The sequence below is a fragment of the Adelges cooleyi genome, unplaced genomic scaffold (genome assembly GCF_023614345.1).
Source record: "Adelges cooleyi isolate 19-005CV unplaced genomic scaffold, UGA_ACOO_1.1 ACOO_flye_CR_arks_rails_tigmint_CR_PRNA_728, whole genome shotgun sequence".
Lineage (NCBI taxonomy): Eukaryota > Metazoa > Arthropoda > Insecta > Hemiptera > Adelgidae > Adelges > Adelges cooleyi.
The window spans coordinates 106831-122633 of record NW_026096434.1 but is presented as its reverse complement, the minus strand read 5'-3'; the positions used below and the strand labels follow the sequence as shown (position 1 = coordinate 122633).

Sequence of the window (15803 nt, the reverse complement as noted above, 5' to 3'; positions counted from 1 at the left end):
GTACCAATAAAACCGATACAAGTAATTTCGACTAGGTTCCGGTTCTAGTATAGGCCTACCCCTAGTTTTTATACAATATGATCAAAATATTTTTAATTATTTTTGTTTTTACCTACCTCCCGACCTAGTTTTTTTTTTTAGCTCCTTTCTAAATTTAAATAGTAACGCATACATTTCATTAACTTTTTTAATTGAGAATAATGTACTAAACATTTTGACTGGTCGATAACCAGTTTCGGATAACTATTTTTCAAGTTATAAGAGTTTAGAAGTTAGGATGGGAGGGGTAATGAGGTTAGGAAATGCTCGCAGATAAAATTAATACTTCACCCACCTTTCCTCATGCCCTGAACTTGAAACTTCAATAATTTCAAAAATGGTTTTTTAAAACTGGTTATCGACTGGTCAACATTTTTAATACATTATTCTCAATTTAAAAATGTAATTCTTTAAAAAGAAAAGTTTTTATTCCATTATTTGTATTGCATATTTTGATATTGCTTGTCAGAAAAGGTTTTTTAATATTTAATCATTTATCTGGATGAGTTTCGGATTTATTAACGTCAACAGGCCGGCAATTTGGACTCTTTGCAGAGTCCATTTTCAGGACGATAATGGTCTCCACTGGGCAGCTGCCGTGACCATACCTCGGCCTATAACTCTTGACGTGGATCTATCCAAAACTTATCCAAATGAAATATCAATCCACTAAAACTTAAGTGCATTTAAAACTTTTAGTTATTTATAACTAATTTATTTTTAACTACTATTAAAAATAAATACATTAATACGGATACATTTTTTCTAGGGAAAAAGAGTTTTGTGATGTAACCTTGGTTACAGATGAAGGCTTAAAAATAGAAGCACACAGAAATATATTGGCTTCTGCGAGTAATGTATTTTATACGATGTTCAGCGGTCAGTTCAGAGAAAGAAACGAAAACGAGATTCTTATAAGAGAAATAGATTCTGAAATTTTAGAATTGGTGGTCAAATTTGCATATACTTGTAAACTGGATATTGAAGAAAACAATTGTGAAGTACGAAATATGCAATATGATATACAATTTATAAAATATTACACTATTTTTATTTACTTGTTATTATATTTTGTAGAAACTGTTGATGACTGCTAATATGTATGGTCTAAATCATATAAAAGAGTTATGTTTTAAATATATTAAAGAAAATATAAATCCTACAAATTGTGTGAGTTTAATGAAAACTTCCAAATTTATATCAGATGAAAAGATTTACAATTTTTGCTGGGCATATTTTTTAAACAATTTCACGTGAGTATTCAGTTCCAAAATACGATCGCAACATTTTTTTAAATAATAAACAAATAAAACAAAGATTTTTTTTAGTTCAATTGTGAATTCGGATCAAGCATTAGAAACACTTTATGACTTTGAGTTTGATGATGTTGTCGAGTTTATTGCACGTGATGATTTAGTAATTGATTCTGAGGAAAAGGTAAAATTATTGTGACTTAAGAAGAAATAAAACAATTATTTTAATTTTGGTTCTATTACAGTTATTTAATAATATTTATTTTAGATATTTGATTTTATCATTGGTTGGATACGCTATAACACAGATGAACGTAATGACTTGTTACCGGATCTTATGCAATATTTATGTTTGGCTTTAATTTCAAAAGAAGGACTACTAAGGATTTATGATGAACCATTAGTGAAAAATAATTATGATGGTAAGTACATATTGTTGATATTCCAAACGGGGCAGAATTCAATCTAAATTGTGCCATTTATTTATATGTACCATAGCGCCTATAGGTGAAATATAGTATTAATGTATCTTTTAATAAATATTATTATTGTTTTAACTTTTTTAGTTACGAAAAGCATGTTAGAAACTATCATTACTTACGACAGCTCAAAACCATCTTATACTCTAGGAAGAAGTACTCAAATTGAACCAAACGTATGTAGACATTTTAAAACAAGATTACAAGCATGTACTAGTTGTGCCTATATCACCTGACATTTGTATATATGTGTATTCAGATTATTTTTGCAATTACCGGCGATTCAAACAGTGGCGGTTCCTCTGTAAAGTATATGGATATTAGCAACGTTAATGACTTAAATTGGAAATCAAGCGATCATTTATTTTTTTTGCCTCCCCGTAAAGGCTCAAACATGGTACTCTCTGAAAATGGGATAATACTTGCTATTGGTGGTTTAAACGAGTCTCATGGTGATGTAAATATTGTAGACGAGCTTGATCTTAATTCAATATCAAAACAATGGGTTTCTACAAGGCCATTGAACCGACCACGAATACATTTTGCTGTTTGTACTCACAAGCAATACATATATGTCGTATGTTTTAATTCGATTGTCGTTGTAAATATATATTACGTTTTCCTAAATCGGAAATGTTTTATAATTATAATTTGTTACAAGGAGTTTTTGTAAAATTATTTATATTGTAAATTTTTTTTAATTTTTTTATTTAAATATGGCTTCGTCAACTAGGTCATTAGCCTTTAGTTTACATTTACATTTACATTTTTTTAGTACAATATTGAATTTTACAGTTTATTTATTGTAAATTGTAATCCAATATTGTATTATTGTTTTTTTTATCTAAACCAAGCTGGTTTTGCCCAGCGACTGTTGTAATATAAACAAATGGTAAGTTCCTATAGGTATCACAAACTTTGAATATTTTAAGAATCATCGTATTTTACAAAAACAATTTGTACGGTTTTATTTTATTTTATTTTTTTATCGAAAACGAGGTGTTTTTCTTAACATAAGAAGGAGAGTAATTTTTTGGGTATCCAATAGAAGAAATAATATCACGGAAAGTAGTAATATAATAGTAGCTGTTAACGAAAATTTTAATTTGTTTTATTTAAATATCATATTTTAATTGTTTTATAAATTTAATGAATCAATGTATACTTTGTTCTTGCAAAATAGAGACATTATGCATGCATCGGCAAGTCTGAACTTTATTTACTTATAATATTTTTTATTACTATTAAAATTGTAATTTTTTATTATATATTAGGTATAAATTAAAAGAGAACTGTAAAGGTAGGTATTGATTTTACAATACCTAGTAAAATTTTTTAAGCTTAGATGCGGATCTGCGAGGGATTTTCACTCTCAAACATATCTAATAATTTATTAACTTTTTATATTGTTACTAACAAAGTTGTAAATAGTACTGCTATAATACATTTAAGTACGTTGTCGAATCCTTTTCGAATTTAGTAGTATAAATACATTTCTGAGTTGACCCCATTGTTCTGTTTTTTTATATCAAATATCCAGTTTTGTACTTTAACTTAACATTACATAAATATACTTATCTAAACAAATAATTAAATATCAATAAAAAGTGACTCTAATGGATTGACACAAACTGTTACACCTACATTATAGAATGTTAATTCTAAATTTTGTAAGTAAAATTGATTGATACTAATATGCTACCATTTTTTTTATGTTAGCCGTTAGGGATATTGTATACTACTTTATCTACTGACTACTTAAGTTATTTTTTATTAAAATGTAATTAAACTCATTCAGTTGTTCAATTATTCTTTAGTATTTAATTATTGGTTTTAAAATTTCACATAGACATAAAGATTGTATTGTAAATTGTAAACTGCTATGATGATGATTATTATTTAATTTTCATTGAATCATTAAATTAATTCTATAGCTTTGTGTACGATGAACGTATAATCGATGTTTGATTAAATAATTATAATTTAGTTGAAGGATTGTACGTCGACACCCAACAAATTTGCGGATATGGCGACCTAATAGCGCCTTCCAACTTTGCTGATAGGCAACCTAATGGACCCTGGTATGGCACAGCATTAGGAAAATAACTGTGACATGATAATGAAAAAGGCTTCGGTTAGGTTTAGTTAAATCCAGGCAAACTCGTGGCCGGTCACGTTTTGTATACATCAAGAAACTTTCTTATCAGTAACCATTAGTTTTGAATGAACGAAAATATTATTCTGTAGAAACAGCTCAATTAGCTTTATCATCGTTATTATTGTGTTCAGTAACTGTGTATTTATTTTCTAGCACTGGAACGTTCTCAAAACATATTGTAAGTCGTGCCATTTATTTGTCTAAAACTATCTATTAAAATAAGAAAAAACGTACTTTGTTGTTGTTTGAGAGTACTTGTTCAAACAGTCACCCGTTGTATACACAATCTCATAAAAAAAAATATGCATCCAAAAACCATAGCAACATTTAATTCGATTTTAACACTATAATCAGTGGCTACGTGCGATGGTCGGCCGCACCTCTTACAGAAATAACAAAATAGTAGAAATAATATAGTTGATTTGATATTTTTTGTTAAGGAAAACTTTGTTATTATTTTTCGTAGTATCTTTATCCTATAAATATAATATCATATTATCGACGGCGGCGGCCGTATAAACTATAATGTGCGATGTTGTTGATAAGCGTCTTCATTTTATCATAAAATACGTTTGCGTACGGACAACAGAGGAAAACTGTGACTATATTATTTAGTATTTTAATTTTAATTATAGTTAATAAACGTATTACTCACGTTTAGTTTTTTGTTATAAGTAGTATTTTACTATAATATAATACGAATTCCGTGCAAAATATTTTATAATTAAAATTTTAATTTCTTTCTTAAGAAAAAAAAGTAGAAATAAAAAATTTAGCTAGACCCGTACCAAGTTTACCCAATTTAACTAAAAAAGGACAAAATGAATACACTCGTCATTTTAATACTGGGCTTTATCAAAAGTTCAAATGTGGTGGTTTCACAACCACAAAGCCATTATTAACGTTATTTTGTTTCCCTCGTGTTAGCTGTTTTGGAGTAAGACTGGTGTAAAAGATTTAATACTCTTAAATAATAATAATAATCTTTTAGCCAAAATAAATAAACATGAAAATTCGCTTAAACATCTACAGAATAAGGCAAATTTCAAAGTGTTGGGAACTATTGACATAAGACATAAAGGTTTAATATTATTTTTTTCAACTTAAAAAAAAACATGCCTTGCAAAAACAGCTTGATGGATCAAACCTTTTGATTTTGAGTTTTTAATTGAAAAAGTTGATTTAAATGTAAAAATAATGTTTAACATGTTACAACAACAGACATTGTACCATTTTTGTCTACACATAGTATATGAAATTTCATAATTAGTACACCTTAAGTCTTTTACCTATGTCTAACAAGAAAAATTTAAGAAAAGATGCTTATATCAACTGGATGAAACGTTTTATGATGTTATCCTAGGCTATCACTGTACTTCAGTGGTATTATATTTAAGGGTATTTTTTAGGTTCAAAGGGAAAGAGGTGATCATTTAAAACTTGTGAATCAATAAAGTACCTTTTTTTATTCTAATTTACTGTTTCTTTTTCCTTATCCACAAGTTGATTGTTTTGCACGAATTTAAATTAAACGGTACACTCAATAGGAATAGATATCACATTGAGAGTTGCTAGGGCTGGGTATTTATCACCGTTGTTGTTTGTAAATGATTTAGGACTTTTTTTTGGAAATTTGAAAGCGATTTCGGAACAACAATTATTACCAGCTGATTAGGTATATTATGTCCTGAATTGTCGTTTTTTACCTTGTACTGTACTTATTAACATTGATGAACGTTATATTCAAATAAATAAATACATTAAAATAACTGTATGTTTTAAACACATTTAATTTAGTTGAAAATTAACATTTTTCAGTTTTACAAAGTTTTTATTTCTTCTATCGTCTAAGCTCAGCGAGTTTTGCAGCTATTGCTTGCCTTATAAGACCTACGTAATCGTTTATTTTCTTTCCTAATGAACGACTAACAGCTGTTACAAGTCCCTCAAATTCATCTATTTCTATCATTTCTGAAACAAAAAAAACTCTATTAACTTAAAACGAAATATCAAGTTATATAAATTGTTAGCATACAAACAGCAGTCATACACTGCACAACTGACTAAAAAATGTTAAATGCTAGGAATTTTTACAACAACAATACCGTTTATAATATACGTCAACTCCATATAAAACGTTTCTTAAAAATTATTATTAAATGAAGTAAAATTAATGTTTACGGTTATATGGCACTGACTCGTCCGGTCTGGGACCAAAATATTGCGCTACCGCCACCATCACATTATTTCTAGTATTTGTTAATCTACCCACAAATTCCAAAAACTGATGAACTGTTATGGCATTTTGTTGGGTTGTATTAGTATGGTCAGCATTGATACATTCTAAAACCTCTCGAAAAGCGACACCTAGAGCCTGAAATTTAATTACACTAATTTCATTACACATCGTTACTGGTTACATAAAAAACTGATAATACTATTTAAATTCGTTTAAACTAGAGACCAACATAAATCGAACAATCATTAACGTGATCCAAGCCAGAGAACTGCATAATTTCAATAAATATATAATGAAATAAATTCACGAAAAAAATAAAGTTTTTCCATTATTCAGTTAATCAAGAAGAACTTTACTCTTTACCCGTGAGCTAATTTTAATATTATACACAATTAAATTAGCTATTTACTTTAAAACAACATTTGTATGACTAAAACTCATTTATGATTGAGGTTTACGAACATGGGTCGGATAAAATTCCATATAAATATCGTTTTTTATTCGCCAACTAAAAAAAAATTGTATCTCCAAAATGAAACATATTATATTTTTTCAGAATTTAACCAATTGATTTAAATGAAATACATACTCAATAAAAATAATTGTTAAATTATAATTATCAAAAATCTAAATTAGGATTTAATGTCAAGTAGAAAAAATTAATTGGTAACTAAAAAAAAATAAATTATAAATAAAAGTATAATTTTTGTACATTAAGAAAAACGGAAAGCATCAATTTTTTTTACAAATAAAGACTAAAACGCGGAGTCACTTTCTGAAGTGTCTACCGAACCGATTTCAATAATTTTTTTATAGTTTTATAGTTTAACATCTTTTCTATGGCGGCTAAGAGACACGGATTTTTTGTTTGTGTTTTCAACAAATATTTATGAGCATTTTTATTTTTACTTTCTTAACAATCTGCACGTTTACTGTGAATGCATTTATTAATGAGATAAATTCTAATAATATTTTTTCATTAGGTTATTATTTTGTGGTTTTAAGACGTATTTGTAAGTTAGTTAAAAAAATCAAAGTTTGCATTAATTTATTTATGTTTAATACGGAAAGTCGAAAGACTAAACCAATTATTATTAGGGTTTTTAACTGGCAATCTAAAAACCTTTAGAAACTATGATGAAGTAAAAAATAATTTAAGCGCCCATACAGGCTGAAACAAGCGCCCACATAAGAGCAGCCAATACGGCCTGGTTACTTTTAATATCTAAATACACTTAAGCGATTTGACAATAGTGGAATACCATACATGTTAAACGTTTAATTTACTGTACGTAATTTAATACAAATGATCTACAAAATATGTATAAGTAATTGTTGGAAAAAACTATGTATACCTGTTTTTCCTGTGATGTTATCTCCACAACAGAGTTGACTGATTGAGTAAAAAATGTTAGACACAATACAATAAAAAACTTCATATTCATAATTATTGAATTAATATTTTTTCGTTTTCAATAAGGCTACAAACTTTATCTGAAATCTACTACACAATGATTCTTATGCTCAGTAACAGGCAGTTTTATAGTAAATAGTTGTGGGTCAAAAATGTTTTTAATATTTACATATGTCAAAGAAATTCACACTACAGTTCACTTCACAAAAAAATTCTACCGATAAGTTGACTATTTGTTTAACATGACATGACCGTGTTGTTGAATCAATAGAAAACTCTAAGAACAACAAATTTTCTACACGTTTCTGAGGGACTATTTTTTAGTGTTATAAAGTTTGAATTGCAATTTAACGGAAAAGCCAAAATGAATATATGTAGGATAGAGTCTTTGAAATCAGTTGACAACTACTATATTTTTATTTGTGTAAACATTGGGGACAAAACCGCACAACGCACAAAAACTTGATTTTCTCATAATTTTATGGGATCAATGTATCTCAGTTTAAACATGGGCAACATTTTTTTTTAAAAGCCCTAATTTTTTAGTTTCGGATACGTCCAGTAAAACATCAAAATTCAATAAAATCGTATTTATTATCTGATAAACGCTATTCCTAATATATATAATTTGATTAATAGCAGATATCAATAAACAGGTTTGGGAAATAAGTTTTAGAATACGGCGTGTACTAAGTTATTTGTTTTACAACGATTTGTTATTTGGTTTCTTCAACGGTGCACAAATGTAATAATGATAAAAACTCATTGGCGTGTTCGCTATAATATTATATTCGAAGCGTTAACTTGACTCGCACAATAAACTAGAAAACCATAGGCAACTTGTTTTCTTCTTTATTTTTTTATCATGTCCCTTACGCCTGTAACACATGTGTTTTTTATCCATACAACGACTTGTTATTCGGGCTTTTTTCATCGGTGCAGAGTAAATAGCAATACTGTATTTTGTATCAATCTAACGGAAGGCATTTGTTTTGCGATGAGCTGTTTTTCATTTGTATGTTTACCACCGAGCGAAAATCTTAACGACTCAAGTGTTTGTATACCTACTTGTGTGCTCTTAAATCAAACCTCGACTACAAAATTTACAGTTTTTACAACTCTATATGTAGGTCAAAGCAAACCTAGGGATTATTTAAAAACAAATTATTCAACACAATTTTAAATAATTATTGTAAAAAGATTAAGATAATAATATAATTTTAACGAATATCCAAGTAGTAATTTCATACAAATATCTATTCAAACACATTTAAAATAGGTAAAATTATTTTAAAAAAGCCGTTTAAATTAATTTATACAAGTTAACTTAAAATAATTTGTATTATTATTGTTATTCGAATGTTGAAATTATAGCCAGATTTGTTTGCTTTATTCTTGTTTTATGTAAAATAATCGGATTTTAATATTGAAAAAATTGCAAATTTAATTGATTTAATTACAAGAAACTGAAATTTTTAAATGAAATCGGGCTTCTTGCATAACATAGTAAACTAACCAAAGAACTCGAATCTCTTTACAGAATTGAAATTGGACCATTCTATGTAGTCGAAATGGACGGGGACCCGTTAGGCGGATCGCACGTCAAATTAAAAAAAAAGAGAGAGTGAAGGGGAAATAATAAAAACAAATATATAAACTAACAACAAAACATGTTATCGCGATGGGATATATTAACCATGATGTAGATGTTCTACTTAATAATAGTATACCTGTTGTAATTTTGTAGAAATTTGTCCCTTTTTAAATCACTACACAAGTTATAGTCATTTTTGTTTTTTTTTACAAATAAAAATAATATTATACAAAATGTAAACAATTAGTCTTTATTTAAAAAGAAACCGTGATTTTTCAATTATAAAAGCCGTTAAGACGTATTGTATTTTGAAAAAAACGTTTTTAATAACATTTAAAGAGATTTAATGTTATAATATTATTTACTAATCATCACTTTCGGTTTTAATTTGTCGAAGGACAGTCCAAGGAAACAATTCGTTTCCATCTAATTCCTTATTATCCGTTAAATTATATAAAACGTGTGAAAATAATTTTTACAATATGTTCTCATATGTTCTGTTATATATTCCTCTAAGTACGGTTTTATTAAATTCCAATCTTCTGCATTGTCACCCATGTACGAGTAATAGTTCCATATTGAAAGATTTCCTTCAGTCAATTCTTACTTGTAGCCTACCCATTTTATAGCATTATTGTACACCTCATCAATAATCTGAAAATTGAAAATCAACACAAAGTTTAATTCCATAAAATATCTGATTATAAAATTTAAACAGGCCATGACTGAAATAAATACGTGCTATTAATTAAGAATCATTAAACAATTTATATACATTTTTTTTTATAAATTTAATATAAATAAAAGTGTAAGTTTGATTTATGTATTATTATTTTTTGGGGGAAAGGAGGAATGTGAGTTTTTAATTTATGTATTTTCTGGCTAATAAAATAGAATATATTTTACTCGGATTTCAAAAAAAAATTAACCTAACAATTAGTTCTTTTTTTTTTAATGAATATAGAAAATGTTGTAATTTTAGTAGCTGGTATTCCGAGTATTAACATTATTGTATTGACTGATGTTGTAATCATGTTATAATAATGATATAGATAAGTATATACAAGAATATAAACATAATATCAATAAAACGTGTGTAACATAATATAGCATTCATATTTAAAATAAAAAATAATAACTATTATACATTTGTTAAAGACTTAAATTAAATATACTTTAGCTGTTGAAAAAAAATTATTATTAGGTATATGCTTTAATGTTTTAATTACCAAATAAAAAAATTACATAAAATTTAATATAGACATTATTTCATTGTTTTTTATAGAACACAAAATGTACCAAAGAGTGATAATAGAACTTAATATTTTATAGTATTAAACAAAGTAGTAAAATGTATAAATTTGTATGGTTAAACATTTATTATATTTAATGCATTTTACTTGAATGATTAAGTTACAATTCTAACTTTAATCTAATATTTCAGAAAAAATGTTTAAGAAAAAATATTCAAAACTTATTTTGATTATATTTATGACAATAATTATATTTGTGAGTCTTTAAGTTAAAATGATAATAGTTCACTAGATAAGAATGGCTATTTAGGGAAACTTTTTCCTTTATATTATAAGTGATTCGGAAAAATATTGAAAAAAACCTAATAGTTTTAAAATAATAGTATATATTACCGTAAAATCCTCCTGTTCGCCTTTCTGTTCAGGTTCAGTTTTCCATTCAGCTGCAGATAAATCTCTTGCTCTTGGCGGGTCCGTATTCGTACAGTTAACCGTATCATCCTTTTCCAGTTCGGCTTGAGTTTTCTCTTCGAGTTCAGCTGAACCTGATGCTTTAAGTGGGTCTGTATTCAGCTAACCACTATGATAAAAAACAGAAACTAAAGAGAGAACTTTAAAAACATTGTGTTAGTCTATAGTGTATCTGAAGTTAAACCGTGATACAAAACGAATGAATTTTACGGTCTTTGAATGCCGGTTTTACATAGAATTTAAAAAAAAAAACCAAAATTCTACGAGTATCTAAGTATATAAAATACCTAGGATATCTACTGAATTTCTTAGACTTTACGTAATTATTTAAATTGTATATTTGCAGAAATATGTAAAGAAGTCCACGAGTATATTTGTTGTAAAAAAACCATACCAATGTTTTTAACGAAAAAGTGTATTTTTTTAAATTTTTACAGAAAATAGGTCAGATACTGTGTATTGCAACACATACTACATACATATATTTAACAAACTTTCATGCCATCAAATATCAAGACTATGAATCTCTGGGTTCCAATATTTTTTCTAGAACATGTAGCAGATTCTCAGTTATTTATAAATTGGGAAAACCCCGCCTAAACTTTTTTCCTGGGAACTTGGTCCTTTTTTCTGCTTGTCATAGCAGCATAGACTCCAGTCATTTTTATGGTTTTACACGGGGGTGGAGGAGGGAGGTCCGGTTTTCGCAGTCCTGAATGCCCGTTTAGGTTGGGTTTTGTTAGGAAGTGACCTAAACAGGTAAGGTTGCGATTTTATGACTAACCATTAACCAATTAAATTACATTTACTTAATATTCATTGTCTACCTTAATAATACAATCTGACTTATAAGGCGTTCAGGTATACATATACGGCTGTGTTTGCTGCAATAGCAGCATAGGTAAAAATTATTGACTCTACTGTGTTTGCTATAAAAGCAGTATGGGCAAGAGTCCGCATACACTGATTGGTAAGCACCAATTAAATGTTTTAACTAAGAAAAAAAAATAGCAATTTAGTTTTTTCAGTATAAGAATAATCTATAATCGAATCCCATCAGAAATAGAGAAATAATAGAGAGGCCTGTTTCAATTGAGCGCACCTTTTCGGCTATTGTGTATATCTGGAATGGAATGTGTGTGTATGATGTCTTTGACGATGAGATTCAATATACGATCGTGCGTTGTTTAAATGAGCATAATATTTAAGATTAGTGTTATCTAATAATTATTAACAAACATGCGAATGCATAGTACATGAAAATGATACATGTCACTAAACAATATGCAAAAAGGGTTCGAAAAGGGTTACATAATTATCATATATCATTTATAGATATTACAGGGCAACAAATGTGAAAAAATGTTAATTCTATTTTATAATATATAAACCACTTTATTAATAAAGCGACATAAAGCGATCTGCCCATTAACTCATGTTGCCAATACAATACAGCATACTAATCAATCAAATGACAAATTATTTGAAGACAAGAAAAAAAAATTACATAATAGTAATAAAACAATTAAATATTGATATTTTTAAGTTAAACAAATGAAAACACATTAGATCCTAGTAAACAATGAATCAACTGCTTAAATCACAAACATTAAAGTAAAAAGTAGATATAATATTATAGAAATATTAGTGTATAATTGGAAACAATAGCACACAACTTTTGTTTACAGTTATATTATTCCATTTTGTTGTTATGATTATCTTAATATTGTATTATAGGTCTCAAATATATATATTTTAATATTAATAAATATACAAATAGCAAAAGTATAATTTTTATAAAGTTTAAAAAATTTAAATGGTCATTTGAAAAAGTAGTTTTTCGTGCGAATTATGGCTGGTCATCAACAAATAAAATCAATAACCACTAAAAAATGATTTAGACTTGAGTGGGGTATTGTATTTACTCCATTTATATAATTTGACAGACCAGTCAATCTGTACAAGTGAGAGAAACCGCAAAAAATGTAAATAGTATCAATAACTATCCACTAATTATTATTTATAAGTCAAACCAAATTTTTAGGGTTTTTTTACTCATTATTAGGGAATTGTATTCTTGCCAATCCAACGTCAAGCGCATAATGTACGTATATCTGTTACTTTTTTTCATTACTGCTTTTACATTATTTTCAACTTCTACCATTATTTCGCTCGAACTTGTTTTTGTGTTTTTGCTAGGGCTTGTTAAAATATTTTAGAAAGGTTATTATAAAATAGCAATAAAAATATAACACTCTTAAAGAGGTATCTAAATGATTAAAAACGTGTCCCAGCCTTTACGTTATGCGATGTATTAATTATAATTATACAGGGTGATTTTTTTTTATCATGAACCACTCAATATTTCAAAGGGTATAATAAGAAATTAACATTTATTTTTTCATATTGTTTTTGTACAATGTGATCTCAGTTTTTAACAATTTTTTTTGTTCCCCTCCCCCTCCAAAATAAGTCTTTTTGATAGCAACTTTTAAAACTTAAACGGTAACGTTTATATTTTATTAACTTTTTAAGTTGAGAATAATGTACTAAAAATGTTGACTGATCGGTAACCAGTTTCGGATAACTATTATTGAAGTTATTGAAGTTTCATGTTTGGGGCAGGAGGAAAGGTAGTATATTTTTATCTGCGCGCATTTCCCAACCGCAATTCCCCTCCGGTCCTAACTCTAAAACTCTTATTACTTTAAAAAATGTTTAGTACATTATTCTCAATTTAAAAAGATAATAAAATATATACGTTACCATTTAAGTTTCAAAAGTTGCTGTAAAAAAAAAACTAAGTTGGGAGGGGGGTAAAAACAAAAAAAATTGAGATCACATTGTATAAAAACAAAATGAAAAAAAACATTTTAATTTCTTATTAAACCCTATGAGATATCGAGTGGTTCATGATAAAAAAAATCACCCTGTATTAGTTTTGGTTTATTAATGAAGTTTTTTTTTTTTTTTTGTTTCTGTAGACCCGATAACTTTTTCCTATGGGCCGATTTACTTGAGTAGCACCTCTTTAGATCCAAAATCGTATGCGATTGGTATTTTGGTGGGTCAAAAGTAGAAAAAGTCAACTTCTCAAAACCGGGAAAATTTGACCGATTTCTTAGTGTAGCAACTCTATAGATCAGAAATTGTACCCAGAAGGTACTTTATTGGGCCGAAAATTACAAAAATTAACCCCTTTCCATGCTAAACATACAGATATAGAATGGGACTATAACATATAAAATTGTCTTGAAAAATCTATGGTCAAACCAAAATAATAAAGTTGGAAATTACACTTTGACCGTAGTCAATTTCTAGATTGCTATGCGTGAGTGAATCAACAGTCAACGGGTAATGATAGTATTTTCATTTTATTGTTAATGACGGTATATAGTGGACTGACTATCAACCCTAATATCGTATCCACCCTAATACTGAAAATTAATTTTCAAGCACATAATTGTCATTAGGTACAATGCTTTAATCGATATTTGTATTTTTATCTGCGAACACCGGAAACCCCCCTTACTTACTACTACTCATTCTCTTACATATAATACTTTCATACTGTCGGCTTGGCTGTGGGACCCTACTGTCACTGGCGTGGTCCTATTTATTTAACTGTGATTTAACCCGTGCCCCCCCCGTCCCCCCTATGCCTCGACCTAACTATACTGGCTTTTCTTTTCTAATGTCTACAGATTTCTTTATCCAGAGGCCCACATTTGGGTTTCCAATTGTATAATGTGTTAGGTTTTATTTTATACTCTGAATTGTCGTTGTGCTAGTGTATCGTAAAAAACGATAAAGTATGTATACAGCACACGGTCGGTTATATTTGTTTGCGTCTATTTACCTTGAATTCGCATAACAGTTTTTTACAAAATAAAAATGAGTACCGCCATGCCCCGACCCCACTGTGCTGGCTTTTTACACTCAATATTGTAATTGCACATAGAAAAAGTCAAACCGAACGACTCCTAGCTGACTTTGTCCTTGAAATTGTTTATGCTTTTATCGACGAAAAATACTTAAATATAAAAAAAAAATGTTTACCATTATCTACCAAATCAAAACTTTTCGAACGCAATGATATATTATGACCTTGAGACACCCGCAACTGATAAAAAAACCAAAGCGACTGGAGTGTAATACAAATTTTGACTGGAAATCAACTTTTAATAGTCCAAAATAATTAAAACAAAACACTGTAATCAGAATTATTATTTTTTTTTTTTTATAAAATAACACTTATATGAGAATATTTACAATCTGTAACAAAATAAAATAAGCACATGTTTTGACAAAGATAAAAAAAAAACTAGACAGTGACATTTCTTGAGGGGAAATTCCTACAGTTTAACCTTTCTTTGTCTTTGAATTACTTAAGCAGATTCCTTGGCCAATTTCGGCGGAGACCAAAACGTTCGGTAGAGACTAGAGATCTAGTAGGGAGGTTGTAAACAAGTTGGTTTGGATGACCATTGAGTTTAGAGTAGAACCTTGCATAGTAGATTATGGCAGTTTAGTGAACTGTTTTGGCGTTAATTACTTCGATTAATGCAAACGCTACTATTATTTATGTATTATAAAAATACAAATAATAATAATCCGACTTATTAAAATACTACGGCTCTTTGAAATTATATTATAAACTTCAAAGTCCAATCAAATTCTATTTTACTAAAAACAAAAAATAGATTAACATAAATGTCTAAATTGAGAGCTGCTATAAGATGTTGGAAAATCGTCAATAAGTCGGGTTTGTCTTGAATTTGTCGATTCGTATATTTCCATTTATGTAAACAGTGGAAATGGGAACGCACATCGAACAACTCAAGTGTTTTTCTATGGTAAAAAAATTGTGTTTTCGAGTTAACGCTTACGCGAGAATTCGATA

At 28.3% G+C, this 15803-nt stretch overlaps 2 protein-coding genes across 12 annotated transcripts in view; both read left to right on the top strand.

Annotated features, from left to right (window-relative positions):
* LOC126845261 (zinc finger protein 665-like) overlaps positions 1-15803 on the top strand; it is a 68467-nt gene that overhangs the window by 1099 nt on the left and 51565 nt on the right. The window lies entirely within an intron of this gene.
* LOC126845259 (kelch-like protein 5) overlaps positions 1-15803 on the top strand; it is a 59011-nt gene that overhangs the window by 25579 nt on the left and 17629 nt on the right. Inside the window, exon 5 of one of the 11 annotated variants that reach the window (XM_050583890.1) lies at positions 809-1040. The exons of the other annotated variants lie outside the window; for them this stretch is intronic. Coding sequence (XP_050439847.1) covers positions 809-1040 — 232 coding nt within the window. The remainder of the gene's footprint in view (positions 1-808; positions 1041-15803) is intronic. 11 annotated transcript variants of the gene reach the window in all.